The 17592-nt window shown below is 46.4% G+C and overlaps 1 protein-coding gene across 1 annotated transcript in view; it reads right to left on the bottom strand.

Annotated features, from left to right (window-relative positions):
- The window catches only part of LOC113989611 (myosin-3-like), a 48921-nt gene that overhangs the window by 11827 nt on the left and 19502 nt on the right, over positions 1-17592 (bottom strand). Inside the window, exons 29-40 of the mRNA XM_039384052.1 lie at positions 16211-16329; positions 15536-15732; positions 15173-15356; positions 14509-14674; positions 13589-13713; positions 13098-13406; positions 12810-13013; positions 12550-12675; positions 10168-10338; positions 9968-10072; positions 9796-9891; positions 9533-9670 (exon numbers count right to left, since the gene is read on the bottom strand). Of these exons, the coding sequence (XP_039239986.1) occupies positions 9533-9670; positions 9796-9891; positions 9968-10072; positions 10168-10338; positions 12550-12675; positions 12810-13013; positions 13098-13406; positions 13589-13713; positions 14509-14674; positions 15173-15356; positions 15536-15732; positions 16211-16329 (1940 nt within the window). The remainder of the gene's footprint in view (positions 1-9532; positions 9671-9795; positions 9892-9967; positions 10073-10167; positions 10339-12549; positions 12676-12809; positions 13014-13097; positions 13407-13588; positions 13714-14508; positions 14675-15172; positions 15357-15535; positions 15733-16210; positions 16330-17592) is intronic.

Consider the following 17592-nt stretch of genomic DNA (forward strand, 5'->3'; position numbering starts at 1 on the left):
ACTGATGATTATACAGTCTGCCTCATAAGGACAACATCTTTCTCAGTGGCTTTCACCAGAATGACAGTGAATGAGACTCTAGAGTAGCACAGCCCAAGTAACAGAGCAGTGGAGAGACGTAAAGCAGCAAACTTTTATCTGGGGTGAGAACACTTCAATGAGTGTCAGAGTTGTGCTGTTCCTCAGACTTCCTCATGTTCCCCGTAAACACCAGCAGAAGAGCTGGCCAAGGAGGTGACATTCAGGATGCCCTTTCTGTCACCCACCAAAGCAGCTGAGGAGCTCCTGTTACAGAGCAGGGGAGTGGGGTGGGCAGGCTAAGGCGCCTCTGGGTAAGATAAAGAAAAAAGAGAGCAAGTGGCAAAAGGGGGAGGGAAGGAAAATTAGGATTAAGTGCATAATATTAGCAGTAGCAGCAACTGTATCCTAAAAAAGATAGCAATGAGGTGATATCTTCCTCGGCTGGCACTCATTTGTGACAGATGCACAAATCCCACTTCTGGGAAAATTTCAGTGCTGTAAATGGAAATAAATTGGTATGGAATTCCTATAAATCTGCTAACTTTAAAAATTAGACTTTTCAAGGTTAAGACAGCCCAGTGGTTTACCAGAGAATTTTCTGAGTGATGGAGTCACTGCAGCGAAGTTTCCAACAGGATACATAGCAAAATCTTCTAGTGACATTTTCTGAACTAACTTTTTGTGTTGCAGAAAAGTTCCTTTTGCATCCTTAGGAAATTTATCAACAGTCTCATTTTATGTTGGCAAACAGATTCCCTTGGGGGTCAGGCTAAACATTTTCTTAATTGCTGTCTGCAGCTATCTGAGATGCCAAGGAAAGGATGCTGCTCCCTGAAGGGCAAATCAGTTGTGCAAAGCAGAACAGCCCCAGCAGAAGACAATGATGACTATGTGACACCAGACAGCCCAAAACTGGTGTGTTTGACATCTCAGTCAGGACTGTGGCCTGAGAAAATACATGTTAAATCTTCCACAGCTCAAGATGTTCTGCCAACTTCAGCACTGCTTTGCTGAGAAACACAGGTGTATATTGTCTTGCAAATCAGTCCCTCAGGTCCCCCAAGTGCCTGCTGCTCCCTGACAAATGTCTTCAGGTGAACAGTACCTGTCATGGTGCCTCAAAGAGTCTTGCTGCAGACTCATGACATGACTCCCCGTTGCTGTTTCCCTCTCACATTGGCTAAGTTTGGGCATTCTCTGCCTGGGCTCTGATCCCAAAGTCTTCATATGTGCTGGACTCTGTTTCCCCAGCAGTCCTGTGTTGGCATCAGGGCTGTGGTGCTGGCACTAGGGGGGAGGAGGATGGGGTTGCAGCGCCTGTAAGACCACAGCTGTGACACCCTAACAGCAGGGATCACATGGTCATAGGACAAGGGGGAATGGCTTCAAACTGAAAGAGGTTAGATTTAGATTAGATCTTGCAAAGAAACTCTTCTCTGTGAGGCCCTGGAACAGGTTGCCCAGAGAAGCTGTGGCTGCCACATCCCTGGAAGTGTTCAAGGCCAGGTTGGATGGAGCTTGGAGCAACCTGGGACAGTGGAAGGTGTCCCTGCCCATGGCAGGGGGTGGAACTGAATGACCTTTAAGGGCCCTTTAAAATCAAACCACTGTGGAATTCTATGATTTCTCCTCTCTTGGGGCTCCTGACAGGAGTTTACAACGTGAACTGATGAATTTTCCTTTGCCAACAAAGAGTTTCTGAAGAGGGATATTTTCAACCATTTTCTCTGCTACTACTGGAATGCTGCATTTAAGCTCTCTGGCTGTCCACGTGGAGCTATATGAGCCCATCAGCTGCATCTATTTAAAACATTTTTTCAGAGATGATCATTTATAGCCACTCTTTTCTCAAGACCTTTGCACAAGCCCTTATCAGGTGACAGGAAGCCTCGCTCCACAGAATGTCAGTGCAAAATGATCCCCATTCCCCATAAAGCAGTGAGGAATTCATCTTCCTTAAATCAGTGTCCTTCTTTGATCCTCATAATCCATCAGACTTCATAGCAGTTGCTGTCAGAGGTGATTTTGTTCCCAGCCTCTGCTCCTCCTGCATGCATCCTCCCCCAGCTGGGAACAGCTCATTCGTTCCTTTCCCCATTACGTATCTTCCCCATCCTCCCAGGATGGGCAGGAGCAGCTCTCACTACTGACAGACACTTGGCTTCTGCTCCCAGCTCCTCCTCCACTTCAAGGTCGTTTGGGTTTTCTTTCTCGGATGATTCTTCATAAAACATGTGCCTAGGTGGTGGCCCCTGGCTGGGCTCACACAGAGTGACAATCCAGGTCCCTGTGGGGTGGGCCACAGCAGCAGCTCAAAACTCAGGCCACTCTGCACCCCCCCATCCACTTACCCTCTGTCAGTGAGAACAGCTGCTGGACCCCAACTCAGGCTGCCTGGGGAGCAGGCTGGGGCAGCTGAGGTCTGGCCATGTTTTGGGGCTTCCAGACTCCAGCCAAGGACTCTCAGTAGTCCCTGAATTCTTCACCCTCTAGGAAGGTCTGTATTTTCACTCCCTCATCCCAGTACAACCTGTGTTCCCGGGTTGGGAAAATGCTGCCTGGGGATGAGCTCTGCTCCGCTCAGCCCCATGTGCCACCTCAGCAGTAAGGAAACAACAGACTGCTTCCCTTCGCAGAACAAATACAGTAAATCATTTCTTCAAAACTAAAACTAAGCTCTATAAAGCACTTAAGAGATGGGACACGAGTTAGTCTTTTGCAGATTATCATTGTAGGGTTTACCAGAAGTTTTCCCTCAGATTTCTCCTGACCTTTCTTCCCCAAACCTGATGCTGAGTTGTCATTTCTTCCACCCCCACATCATCTACCATCTCACACCTATTTCTTTTCCTCACACACATCCGTCTTGCTTTCCTCCTCCTAGACACTCTCTGCACTCACCAGCATGGTTTCAACCCCCCCTCAGCACTGTGGTTACTCTTCCACACTCTCTCACTTAGCAGCTCACCACTTTTTTTTTCTGCAACAAGAGTCACAAAACATCAAGTTCAGCTGCCCACACATAATGCACTGGGGCCCAGCTCTATTGATCTCAATGTGTTCAACAGGCTGCTGCTCCTCCTCCACTTTGCTGAGAGAGGGGACAAGACTTTCTGCGATGTTGCTGTTCCTGGAGCAAGCTTGGAGCAAGCCCTGCCTCTGCCTTCCTCACCAGGGAAGGGATTCATAGGTTGGGGCCTCTTGCTGATCAGCAGAGCAAAAGATGGGCTTTCAGGAACTTTTGTGTTAATTTGTTAGTTTACAAGAGAGTGGATGCCCCCATGCATCACAACTGAGCCCAGCTGACTGCTGGAAGTACCTGGGCAGCTGCTGTGTTCCCCGTGGGACAGCACGTCCCAGGAGATAGGGGAGAGCACCCAGGTGCTGGGTTGGCACAGCACCGTTGCACGGGCTCCAAAGGGGCCACTCTGGATTCAGACTCTGAGCAGGGAGAGCACGCTCGGGCCGCAGTCTGACGTTTAACCTTTCAGCTGGGAATGGAGCTGTGCTGGACCAAGCCTCCCTGGGGTAAGAATAGCATCTGCTGTCTTGGGACACAGCACAGTTGTCCAGCTCCTCCACGGCAGCACATGGCACTGAGACACAGAAGGCAGCCTACCCTCCCAGGAATGTCTCAGGCACTATTAGTGGAAGTGAATCATGCCCACAGACAGGCACGACCCTGAACAGGAGTCTTAGGAGAGCAGGGCTATTTTGGGCCTTTGACATTGAGGATGAAAGGAGACACATGATGGGCTGATCCTCCTGGCATGGGCAACCTCCAAAGCCCTCTGCAGCCTTGAGAGACTCCACTAGGAATGTCTCTTTTGAAGGATGAGGGGTGATTTGGTGGGACCTGGGAGCCCAGGAGGTGGGTGTGGAGGGAGTTGTGAGTTTGAAGGGCGTGCAGGGCCACCTGTGCCCAGCCCTCAGTGCCACCAGCACATCGTGCTTACAGCAGGCCCTGTCGGAGGGTGGTGCACCTGCCCCTGAGCTTAGGGCACACAGCTGCCTGCTTTATTTTCATCCACATCCACGAGAGTTAGAGAGATACCAGAGAGGAAACACAAATCTTTTGCAGCCAGGAGGATATTTAATTAGTTCCACCTGAAGCTCTCCATCTCTGGGTGGTTCTTCAGCATCAGGAATGTTTGAGAGGCCCCTTTTCCTCTTCCCAGCCATCACAAATTCCCTCCTCAACTTATTCCCATCCTTTTAACATCCTCTTTCTTTTTCTAGTATGAATTTCTTTCATTCCACTTTTTTGTGTCTCATTTATTTGTTTCATTTTCATTGTTTTATGAAAAGTTGCACATTAAGCTGTTTAGGGAATAATACCCATTCTCCCTGAAGAGTTTTCCATCTGGATCAACAAGCCAAATCAGTCTCCATTTTGCCCCACATTCAGCTGGAGACACAGCAGCAGTGTTAGCAGGCAGGAACAAGTGGTCAGGGGATTGACTGTGTGTTGGGCAGCTTATAAAGTTCCGCCACTAAATGCAATCCCACAGCCCTAGGGATTGATCTTATGGTAGCTCCTGGAAAAAGGATACTTGGTACGGTCCCAGCCTTCTAAGCCATTTCCAAGCACATCCTGCACTCCTGCACATGAAGACTCCATTGGTTCAGTTGGCAGACAAGAGACACAATTCCTTATCCTTGGGCAAGTTATTTTTTCCAGCAGCCTAAAAAGTTAAACTGCCTCCTCTACAAACCCCCCAGTCTGGCTTTGCCAGCACCTCTGCGCTCACTGGGCACCCCCTGTGTCTCTCAGAACACAGCACAACACAGGCTGTGGGCGCTGTGCACAGTCCCCCCTTGGCTGCTCGCTGAAAGGTCAGGCTGGTTATAAAGGCTTCCCCTCACTCCATTTGGTGCCATGTGATGTGGTTCAGGTTCCTGCAGAGCACCTTGCCAGGTGGAGACTCACCCAGGGCCTTAGCACCTGGTCCCTGCTGTGGCAGGCTCTGGGATGGGTTGTGTGCTTCTCTGAGCATCTCCAGCAGTGGAATGTTCACACTTGTGCTGCTCTGAACCATCAGCACTGGCTAAACTCCCTCACAGTAACTCGAGCTGTGAAGGTTTGTGCCCGTGGCCAGGCATTTCTTCCAATTTTCTTATCACGCACCATCGGTACAGTTCAAAGCGCACCACAGGCTTCCCACAGAGCTGCACTGCTGCCAGCAGGCCCTGAGCCCAGAGCCCAGATCTGCAGTCCTGCTCTCAGGATCCTCAACTCCAAACCAGCCAGACCCGCACACACGGCATGTTATGCCAACGCAGGCACCATGGTCTCTGTTTATAGTCAGCCTGGGGGCTCAAGGTGCAGGTGGGAGAGCCAGGCTCTGACACTGCCATCCAGCCAACCCCAACATGACCCAGAGCCCACACTTTAACCCCTTTATGAAATGGGGGAGAGCTGCACTGCCAGCAGAAAGGAGCTGGTGTAGTGAGGGTAGGAGTTATCCTGCTAAAGTCACATCCCTGCAGAGCCTTGCAGGAATTGCTGAGGCTGCTGTGCTCTGCCCACTCTGCTTGAGCAGGTGGGGGAGGTCTCAGAGGACCAGGGATGGTATAGCTGGGGCAAGAGCAAAACAGCAAACTTAGTACCAAAAGCAGGAAAGAGGGTTGGGATTACATGATAATGCCATGCTGATGCCTGGACACTCTGAAATGAGTAATGCCAGTCTCATTAGGGTTGCTAGTCTTACCTACCAGTTAGTAATTTCCCATTGGTTTTGCATGGCTGCTCCTAAGCAAATTACAACTCTTTTTCTACAGGTTTATGAAGTAGATTATTGCACTGGGTAACCAGGCATTTGACGTGGTGGAGTAGGATCAGTGACATGGCCTAAGAGCAAAGCAGGACTTGGGATTCCATCTTGAAGCACAGCACTGTGCCATGAGCTGCTGAGAACAAGGTGCAGGAATTCCCCTGGGAAAGAGCTGCTTCCAGGCAACAGGAACTGAAACAGAAGTCATCCCACAGGAAAGAAAAAGAGCAACACACCTAGATATATCCCAATGGGTGTGAAAACTAACACTCAATTCTGATTCCCCAAAATCACAAGCCCATAATAGTGGATGGAGGCCTGTCTCGAAAGGATCATGGTGTGGGGACAGTTTTTGGGGAAACTATGGCTAGACTGACTGATAAGGTTTATTAAAGTTCCAGATTTCTCAGACAAACCGAAGATCTTGCATCTTATCAATTCAGTATTTCATTAGGTTATTTTCTGGAAAGTAGTAGGAAAAGTTGGGCCATTGCATAATAATCATTATCAAATGCTCTCAAGGAAATGTAAAAAAATCAATTGTAACTAGGGCATTAGTTCACAGATCTCTGGAGAACAAGGTAAGAGGGGAGATCAGTAACCCCAAATGCTGCTCAGCCTGGCAATAGGGCCATCCTGGCTCTTTGTCAATGAGCATGAGTGCACTGGGTGAAGAGGAATGAAAAAAAATGTGTCTGACAGGGAGCCATGGTGAAACCTTCAAAGGTGTCATGGGAGGGACAGGTGTCTGCTGATTTTATTAACCTTTATTAACCTTTTTGTAGTTGAAAATTGAGAAAGATGTGACATCCATCACTCTTTTTCAGACAGGAGTGACAGAACATCTTGGGTTTCTCCTCTCCCATCCTCGTTACTTGTCAGCAGAAGCAGGCCAGACTCCTTCCTGAGCACTGCCTGTCTGTGTCCTCGAGATAGATAAGGAGACCCATTTTGATATACCTTTCCTAGGCACATAGATGAGAAGCACTCACCTAGAACTTCCCAACAGTGTCAGCATCCTATTTGACACAGTGCCTGGTGCTATGCACAAATTAATTCAACTTCTCAGAGCACTGGAATGTCTGCCCAAAGGTATCCCGTTCACTCTCCAGCCCTTCCAGGGATGTCTTCTCAGCAGTCTGCTGGGTTTTCTCCCTACCTGAAATCCTGCAGTTTCAACTATACCATACATTCACCACAAAGTAGCTGAACGCATCTTTGTCCTTGGGAAACACCAAGCAGAATTATGGTGCCCAGTGCCACTGGGGAGATGAGCTTCAGGCAGCTACTCAGACTTTGCTGCTGGCACTGCAGAGCATTTGATAACCATTTCCATGGGAACAAGCACATAAGACACGTAAGTTCAAGTCCTGCTCTGCTTTGAGCTGCAACACTTGGTAGGTCAGAATTGGGCCAACTTTCTGACAGGTGGTTTGACTATACGGAGATTCTAAGCACTCAGTTTGCAATGCACACAGATGGCTGTGGGCTCACAGGCTGCACCAGTCTCATTCTCCCATGCAGAAGTACAGCAGTGTAACTAAGCACGAGCCCTGTAATTTTGTTCACATTGCATGTTTGATATACCACATCTGTTTGTACAGTACTGTATTTTCAGCTTCATTTAACAAGGTCAGGATACCTGCTTCCAAACAGAAGGTGAGGAGGAAACCTGTCAAACATCTAGGTTTTAAATTCAGGATAAAATTGGTCAAACTGATCATGGCAGCAGTAAGACTCGAACACACAGTTTTGACTATGCTAAGCTTAGCAACAAAATGACTCTCATTTGAACATCCACATTTGGAGCATCTGAAGTTGCAGGTATCTATTTTATTGACACTGGTACAGCAGCAGTGGCAGAAAATGTTTGTGTTCACAAACAAATAGAAGATTACTTCCTACGAGTGTAGCTCTAGCTACTGCAAATCCACAGCTGGAAAGATACTTTGTGGAAGTTCTGGTTATCCCAGAGGAAGCTCATTTTTCAGTTCCTAACACCACCTGGAAAGGAGAGGCTTTGTTCAGTCTACACGTGTCCAGATGAGTCTTTTGATCCCTGAAATCATCCATCCCAATGCACCATCCAGGTAGGATGTGCAAGTGGAAACCAGACCAAGGCAGTGGTGTCTGTAACACATCACCACACGTCATGCTGTTGGACTGATGGGTTCAAATGCACAAACACATCTGTTGGCTTTCCTGAAGCGCTACTTTCATGCTGCATTGCTTAAACAACCCCCACCCTCTGGGATAAGGAGTATACCAGCATTTCCAAAAATGAGTCTATAGCATGGAAGGGCTTAAAAGATTTAGGCATCACAATGATTAATTTTTAGGCCTACCAGAACTTGTGCCACGAACTTATGCTCAGTATATACTGCACAGTATCAGGTAACTCAAAGGAGGATCTAAACCTGCAGCAGATTGCAGAGAGTGGCCCATAGTCAGTCTGCTCAATCTGTCTTTACCTAAGCATGTCCAATAGGAGATACCTGAAATCTTGCCACTGTCTAGGCTTCCAATTTAATTAGAGATTGAACATTCCCTTTATAAAGTAGTCTCATGTCTAGAGACACCTGGAAGAACCTAGACTGAACCTCCCTAGTGTGTCCCCTGCTTCTTGGCAAGATATCCTGGCAAGCACTGAGGAGTCAAAGCCTTTTCCTGCTGCAGAGCATTAGGTGACAGTGAAAGCTGGCAGAAACAAAAGTGTCTGTTGAGTCCCAGGCCAGATCCTTCAGGAGAAAACATCTCTTCCAGAGTGAAAATGCTGCAGAAAGCGGTCTGGAGCTGAGGTTCTCCATTTCCTGGATATGTGCTCTAGGCCCTAGTAGTTTTTCCAAGACATGCACTGGGGTTTTTTACCTCCAGCCACAAACTATGCTAAACTAGTGCAGTCAAAAGATCACACTAGGAAAGGTAGCTCCAGATCTTGTGCCAGTCTTGGGTTAGAGATAGACAACTGCCTGGGAAGTTCAGCTAAAGACACAGAGCTGCTGCTCTTTTCTCAGTCAGAATGCTAATTCTGCCTAAGGCTCACAGAAGGGATGTTTTAGGAATGGTCAGAGTTAGGTTGACTTACATTATTTTCACTTAATGAAGTAGCTCCTTAAATCTGAAACTAATCGGATGAAATCAGCCACAAAGCAATGCTCAGCACCAGAGCCTGAAATGCCAGAGGCAGAGAATCATAGCTCACAGAATGTTGTGAGCTGGAAGGGACCTTCAAAGATCATCTGGTCCAAAACTCCTGACATGGCCAGGAACATCTTTCCAGTGAAAGACCAGGTTGCTCAGAGCACCATCCAACCTGAGCCTGAACATTTCCAGTGATGGGGATCCACAACATCTCTGGGTAACCTGTGCCAAGGCCTCACCACTCTCATGATGAAATATTTCTTCCTTATGTTCAATTTATTTAATTAAACATACCCTATTTCAGTTTAAAACCATCATCCCATGCCCTACCACTAAAAGCTCTCCTAAAAAGTCTTTCACTGTCTTTCTTATAAGTCCCTTTTATATACTGAAAGGCCAGAATAAGGTCTCCTCAGAGCTTTGTCTTCTCCAGGCGGAACAACCCCAACCCTCTCAGCTTTTCTTCAAAAGTCCCTCCCTTCCAGAGCTGTCCTTTTGAATGATGGCTGTACCCACTGGCAAGGCACAAGCCTGCTGCTCAACTTGCTTGAGCAAACAGCACAACTATACACCTGCCTCCTGCTGTGAAGCCTTACCTTTGTAGCAGGGCCTTCTCGGGCTTTGGCTCTGAGCTTGTTTACTTGGCTCTCAGCAATAGCTACCCTTTCCTCAGCCTCATCTATCTTATGTTGTGCTTTTCTCAATTTGGAGAGATTAATATTGGCCTGTTCATCCTGAAATTGCAAAACAAAAAATAAATTAAAAACCATCTGGCAACATGCTGAGGCACAGAGCCAGCTTTTAAACTGACGGTACTATGAACTGGTAAATAAGTATTTGTTTCAGTTTAGTGACTCACAGCTTCCTCAGCTTGTCTTTTGTAGGATTTGATTTTCATCTGCAGTTTATCTACCAGATCTTGTAACATCATCATGTTCTTCCTGTGTTCTTCATTCTGAGTAAAGAGAATATGCAATTACATGTCCTTGGGAGACAAAACATCAGGAGAATTGCTTTCTATTTTTACCCACCTGGAGAGTGAGCTCTTTGACATGCCGCTCATATTTGCAGATGTTTTTCGTAGCCTCTGCAGATTGTTTATGTTCTTCTTCCAGCTCAGCTTCTAATTCTTGGATCTGGTGAATTAATCAACAATTACCTTAAGCAAGACTCACATAGGACTTGGAGAAGAAAGATGTCTCTGACTCCCATGTTCAGCTGTGGTACTCACCCTGGCCTCCAGCTTCTGGATTTGCTTCTTGCCTCCCTTCAGGGCCAACTGCTCGGCCTCATCCACACGGTGCTGCAGGTCCTTCACCGTCTGGTCCAGGTTCCTCTTCATCCTCTCCAGGTGGGCACTGGTGTCCTGCTCCTTCTTCAGCTCTTCTGCCATCATGGTCGCCTTGGGAGGAAGATGACACAAGAAACCAGAGGAATGTGAAGGAACAGTGCGTGCTGTGTACCAGTGGAGCATTTACTCCTGTTTCCTGATGACCATTCCTGCCACTCCATTTCCTGCTTCATTTTTTTTGCGTGACATGATAGTGGCAGAAACATGACAGAAAATAGTAGGAAAAAGGATGGGACAAGACTGTCTTGCTGCACACGCAGAGCTGGAATGACAGAAAGGGTAAATGCTCTGTCCCACTGTATGGTCACACTGTGACCTCCACTGCCAGCAAGGTGCCACAGAATCATAGAATCACAGAATATTCCAAATTGGAAGGGATGCACAAGGATCATCCAGTCCAACTGCTGGCCCTCCAGATACCCCAGCAATCCCACCATGTCCCTGAGAGAGCTGTCCAAACACTCCTTGAGCTCTGACAGCCTTGGGGCTGTGCCCACTGCCCTGGGGAGCCTGGGCAGTGCCCAACCACCCTCTGGAAGAAGAACCTTTTCCTGAGATTCAACCTGAGCCTGCCCTGACTCAGCTTCATGGATTGGGAAGAACAGGAAACAGAGGAGCTGGGGGGTGGCTTTTTCCATTTTGAGATACAATTACTTTGGAGGAAGCAACCAATTCTCTTCACCTTAGCAGGAGAGTATCAGGTTCTTTAATTCTGAAGACAAAAGAGGCTACAAGTGAATCCTCCTGAAAGCAAGAAACAGCACTGGGAGTTAGGAATTGCTGTCCAGATGTCCGTAGGGAAGGTCAAGGAAAGCCCTTTGCCACGAAGCCAGGAGGCATCTCCTGACACAGCAGTTTGGGATTTCCCAAGTGCACAGAAAAGAGGTCCACAGGGCACGGACTCACTGATGTCTCAGGTGGGATTAGCAGAGCAAACCTGGAGTCATTTAAGCAAAATATTCCTCTAAATGCCAACAGAAATGAGGAAAGTGTCTAATTCCTTCTCCTGCACACAGGGCACAGCCAGAGCCACGGCACAGCCTGGGAACAGGCTCTTGTGCTCAACACCTGGAGTGTGGTGGGTGCTGTGCTGTAGTGAGTGCCCTGCTATTTGCCACAACAGCCTGGAGGGCTACTGCCACAAGGCACAAAGTAGTTTAAAAGAATCTATGCTATTTAAGACAAACTAGGATTTAGTTTGCTCTCAGACATTGGACTCCTACACAATAAAATGAAGATTTTGGTGAAATATTGAGTGACGTCACTTACAAAAAATGTAAAATTCAAGAAGTTGCTTTGGCAGCAAAATATCTGAAAAAGTGTATATTGAAAAATGTGAGAATAAAATAATGGCACAAGATATTTTATATATATGTGTGTATGCGTGTGTGTATAATTTATTGTAATGTTCTATTTCTCAATTATTCAAACAGAATAGAAGTTATTATAAAATAAGAAGTTCCATATCAAAATGAGGAAGAACTTCTTTCCATGGAGGATGGAGAGTACTGGAACAGCTGCCCAGGGAAGGTATGGAGTCTCCCTCTCTGGAGATATTCCAAACCCACATGGATGCATTCCTGTGTCACCTGCTCCAGGCGACCCTGCCTGGGCATGGGAGTTGGACTGGATGATCTCCAGAGATCCTTTCCAAGTCTAATGATTCTGTGATTTTATTTAGTTTTTTTTTTCGTTTTCATGAGCAAGTGGAAAAGTTTTCTTTCTATTTTAACTCCAAATAATGTATTTAAGTGTTAAGATTTTGGTTTGCTCCTCTGCATCAAAAATGATTAACAGGTTGAGTTCCATGACATACCAGCCCTATGGCCTGGCTGAGCTTCACAGGCCTTGTATGGGAGGATTTAGCACCAATTTTGAATGGACATCTACAATTCTCATTTAAAAAGTTGTTAAATAGGATTTTGCAAAGACAACTATTCAAATACATTAGCCACTGTAGTGGTTTCAATACTGCAGGATTTCTTTGTGGATTACATTCTTGCAGCACTGAAGAAAGTTATTTGTTTACAACCAACCAAATGTGGGTTTAGTCCATAAATGAAGGCAACAGCCCCAATAACTCATCTCTCAGCAGGACATGGTCCCTGTTGTTCTAATCCTCTTCTGACAGGTAGCCTTTTCAACCATGCCCACAGACTGGTTCTTGTACAACACGTGACAGGAGTATTTACATTAACCCCTAGCAGCAAAGCTTCTGGAAACCCTGAAAATTCAAAGGGAAAAACACAGTAACATCCTCACATCTGTCATTGCCTTCTTTGCTCTTTCTTCAGCACTTTTTGATTCATTAGTAACATCCTCTATCTCTCTTTGGATTTGTGCCATATCAGTTTCAAGCTTCTTCTTTGTATTAGAAAGGCTGGTGTTCTACAAAGAAGAAAGAGAGAGGCTTTGAGTGTCTGGTTTTGGTCTCTTACACACACAGACCACAAATTACTATTCATTCTTACTCCATGAACCTCTGGACCCCAAAATATGTCAGTCTTAGCAAAGGAAACTACCTGGGTGTGGAGGAGCTGCACACGTTCAGTGGCATCCAGGAGCTCCTGCTCAGCCAGTTTCCTCGACCGCTCCGTCTGCTCCAGGGCTGCCCGTAGCTCCTCAACTTCAGCCTGCAGCAGGTTTGCTCTGCGCTCCACCATGGCCACCTGCTCCTTCAGGTCATCCTGGGTCCTGAGAGCATCGTCCAAGTGTAGCTGGGTGTCCTAAATTTGAAGAGTCAGTTTTGTCCTAACGAAATTCTCGAATACTGTGCTTAAAAATAAATCAACCACAAGGTAAACAAAGACCTTGAGAGCTCCCTGGATGCTGTGCAGGTGTTTCTGTGCCTCTGTAGCCTGGCGGTTGGCATGGCTGAGCTGGATCTCCATTTCATTCAGGTCTCCCTCCATCTTCTTCCTCAGCCTTAAAGATTCACTTCTGCTCCTGATCTCAGCATCCAGAACACCCTGCATTGTCTCCACAGTCCTTTCATGGTTCTTTTTTAACTGGTTGATCTCCTCATCCTTGTCAGCAATCTTTCTGTTGATCTCCGTCTTAATCTGAGTTAGTTCTTGGTTGACAGCAAGGATTTTGACCTCTTCATGCTCAAGAGCTGCCTTTAAAAGAAAAAGGATAAAAACAAAGATGAAGGTAACATTTCAGAGAACATAATCAGTGACTTCACAGAAAATCCAAAAGTTTGTGGCAATCAATATTGCACACAGGCAGTGCCAGGAAAGGAACAAAAAGCTGCTTAGCATGCTCTATACTTTTTCCAGTAATATTTAAACTAACTCACCTCTGCCTCCTCCAGAGCTAATCGCAGACCATTTTTTTCTACTTCAACTTGCTTTTTTGCTTTCTCAAGGTCTCTGATCATTTTGCCATTTGCAGTAATTTGCTCTGTCAGATCAGCTACTTCCTCTGTGAGAGAAGAATGACATCAACCAGAGGAGCTGAACTCTATGCTCTGTGGCAGCGTTCAGCACCTCTTTTGCATGTATAAATATGTATACACATACATACATGTGTACACAGTCGTATATGTGTCTGCAAATATGTACAGATAACAACAGACACAACCAAGTCATGCAGGACAAGTGGGGCATTAGTGTGGTTTCACAGCCCTCCTTACAGGGAGCCTGGAAGAGCCCTGCATGTGTTATGTCTCTGGATAGGCCATCAGTGTCCTACAGGTCCTGTCATTGCATTCAGTACATCTGTAAATCTCAGTTTCACAAGCTGTTACAGCCTCCTGAGGTCATCACCTTCACCTGGGAATGGCACCTTGATGTCTCTGCAGCAGATACTACAGAGCCAGGACATTTGCTTTATTAGCTTTTTCACTTTACAAACCTGCTTGACAACTTTTGGTGAGACATTGACACTCTCCATTAAGATGGAGAGCACAGTAATGACAGAGTCCTGTCACTCAGTGCACGTCCTGCAGACATGAGTGTCTGCCTTGTTGTGGTAAGATTGTGAGCAGCTAATCACAGAATCACAGAATGTGCTGAGTTGGAAGGGACCCCCAAGGATCACTGAGTCCAACCCTTAGCCTTGCACAGGCCCATCCCCAAGAGTCTCTGGGGCACAGGCATCCCTGTGCCCCAGAGGATCAGCCAAACCCTCCTTGAGGTCTGTCAGCCTTGGTGCTGTGCCCACTGCCCTGGGGAGCCTGTTCCAGCAGCAAAAGGGAAACCAGAGCCAAACACATACGCTTGAGAGTGTGGTTCTCCCGTTTGATTGTTTCAAGCTGATCTAAGTTTTCCTTGTAGGCATTTTTCACTTTGAAAAGCTCCTTGTCCAGCGAGCACGATTCTTTAGAGAGAGCTTCCCGCTCCAGCTGGCTTTCCTCATACTTCCCCTTCCATTCTGCCATGACCTGAAAGACATCATAGGATCGTAGAATGGCTTGGGTTGGAAGAGACCTCAAAGATATCTAGTTCCAACTCCCCTGCCATGGGCAGGGACACCTTCCCCTAGACCAGGTTGCTCAGAGCTTCATCCAAGCTGCCCTTCAACACTTCCAGGGATGGAGCAGCCACAACTTCTCTGGGAAACCTCTGTCAGTGCCCTCATAGGGAAGAATTTTTTCCCAATTAGCCACCTAACCCTCCCCTCTGTCAGTTTGAAGCCATTGCCCCTTGTCCTGTCACTCCGGGCCAATGTAAATAGTCTCTCTCCATCCTTCCTGTCAGCTCCCTTCAGGTACTGGAAGGCTCCAGTTAGGTCACCCTGAAGCCTTCTCTTCCAGGGTGAACAATCCCAATTCTCTCAGCCTTTCCTAATAGGAGAGGCTATTATGTTTTATTTCCTGCTAGTACTGAAAATATTATTTTATCTGGGGCTACACTTAAAAGACACTGTGCTCACTTATCACCTTATCAAAGTTCTGCTGTTTCCTGTCCAGGGCAGCTGCTGATGTGTTTGCTCTCTCTACGTCCAGCGTCAGATCCTCCACCTCCCCCTGCAACTTCAAATTCATCTTCTCCAAGGAGGCACACTTGGAATTCACAGTCCCTGCCTGTTCTCCTGCTTTCTGGAGATGCTGAGCAAGTTTTTTCCTTAAGGAACATAAATAAAACATGCATATGATTGAAAAAAATCATTGCAGTATGTATGTCATTTTAACTAAGAGTATTGCAAATCCCACTAAAATAATTCAGGTTGGGCTACTAAAAGTAGATCTATGTCCTGCACAATATATGTAACATCTGGACAGCTCATCCCACTCCCCACGTACTTGGCCTCCTCGAGCTCCTCCGTGCGCTGAATCGCGTCCGTCTCGTATTTGGTTCTCCACTGGGCCACTTCGCTGTTGGCCTTGGACAGGGCGCGCTGCAGCTCCCCCTTGGCTTCCTGCTCCTCCTCATATTGTTCCCGGAGCAAGTCACAGTCGTGGCGAGCGGACTGCAGGGCGTGGGCCAGGGCGTTCTTGGCCTAAAAATTACCCATAATATTATGTATTTGTGTTGGCTGTGACTGGCAGGCAACCCCATGACCCTGCACACCTCAAATATGGTCACTGTAGCTTGGGCAGAGGGCAAAGGGCTGGGGCTTTATAAGTGTTCAGGCAGCTGCCTTCAGCTGCCACCAACTTTTCTCAGCTCTACACCTAGAAAAGACCAAGACTGATGCTTCCACCTTGGCATATGCTGTAACTTTTCTTCCCTGCAGCTACAGAAGCAAAAGAAATCACATGGACTATGGTTTTAAAATTTAAAAACGTAAATCACTTCTAGCATGTCAGTCATCTGCAAAGAACTTAACACAGTGCTCACTGTACACATCCTTCTCAAGAGTAATTTTATTCTGTTAGTCTGTTGGCAATACTTACACACTTCCAAAAGTGTTTTTTAAGTGAACTGAGACCCTGACACATTTTGAAGCCTTGCATGTGTTCAGTAGCTCTCATTACCTCAATCTCTTCCTCTAACTGCCTCTTGAGTTCCTCCATTTGCTGTGTAAGTGCCTGTTTGCTTCTCAACAGCTGCAGCGTTACAGTCTCTTTGTCTTTGAGTCGATGGCGTAGTTCACCTGTGACAACAGAGGACAAGTTCTCAGACTTGTCCAGATTAAGCATCCTGTAATTTTTTTTTTCCTAAAGACAAATTTGCTTTAGAAAATTCACTTAATTTTTTCTTTTAAAGCCTAGTTTTCATTTTGAAGCAGTAGGATTTTATGCTGTCACACTGGCTGAACTGACAAAAAGTGCTTTAGCAGCTTCCTATAATTGGTGATACAAAAACTGTGATACAAAAGGTAAGCCCTAAAGTTTCACTTCATAATATTTACAATAACTGGAAAACATATATTCCATACCACCCTCTGTCCTGTGGGCTGAAGGACACCTGTCTCGTTTCTTGGAGAGGTGCCTATGGGTCATGTCATTATCTCTAGAATTCTTGGAACTTCTTGTAGCCCTCCAATATTGTTTTTTTCAGATTTTTCCTGAGCCATTTTACATTTTTTCTCAAGTTTTCAGTTTTGTTCTAAGATTCCCCTTGAGCACTATGCTCAATGACCTTACAACAAACTGGTCATAGAATCACAGAATCATCTTGCAAGCACGACCACTTCCAAAAGATCACTCAGAAGAAAATAAGAACAAATTTGGTTATGGTCTATGTGTTCCCACATGACATCTAGAAGTGTTGTACATTCCTTTTCCCTGAGAAGGAAAGGAAATCACATCTGATATTTATTGGAACAACTTTTCTCAATTAAGTTTCTACAGTTAGTGGCCTCGAGCTGTTACTATTAGTGCTAGGCAACTCTGAACACAGCACATCCACGTGTTCCTCCACGGCTCACTCACACACACTCACCCATCTCTCCCTAGTAGGGACAGCACCTGAAGGCCACTCCCAGTTCTTGGCTCAGCAGAGGATCTTACTGAGGGACCAGTCAGGAAGACTCTTGGGCTCCTGTTTTCATCAGATGGGATTTGGGATGTCTGACCCTGTAGTCAACCAGACCAAGGAGTGTTCACACTCATCACTCGCACAGTTCAAAGGAGCATGTTTGGTGCAGCAACAAGCTCCATGATGGGAACACAAAACAGATGCTGCACACACAGTGAACATGTGCACTCTGGGCAGTTCTAACAGGCTGCTCAAATAATTTTGGACTGTCCCAGATTCGCAGTTCCCCTGCATGAAATAAGTGAGCTATGTCACATCATTCTGAGAATCATTTACCTAAGCAAATAATGCTTGCAACTGGCACATGAACTCTAAAGTGTCCCTCATGAACTCATTTCCTTTGATTTATTACTAATGTTACCTGGGCCTGTACCAA

Source organism: Pipra filicauda, unplaced genomic scaffold (assembly GCF_003945595.2).
Source record: "Pipra filicauda isolate LSUMZ 115617 unplaced genomic scaffold, ASM394559v2 scaffold337_size785800_pilon, whole genome shotgun sequence".
NCBI classification, from domain to species: Eukaryota; Metazoa; Chordata; class Aves; order Passeriformes; family Pipridae; genus Pipra; species Pipra filicauda.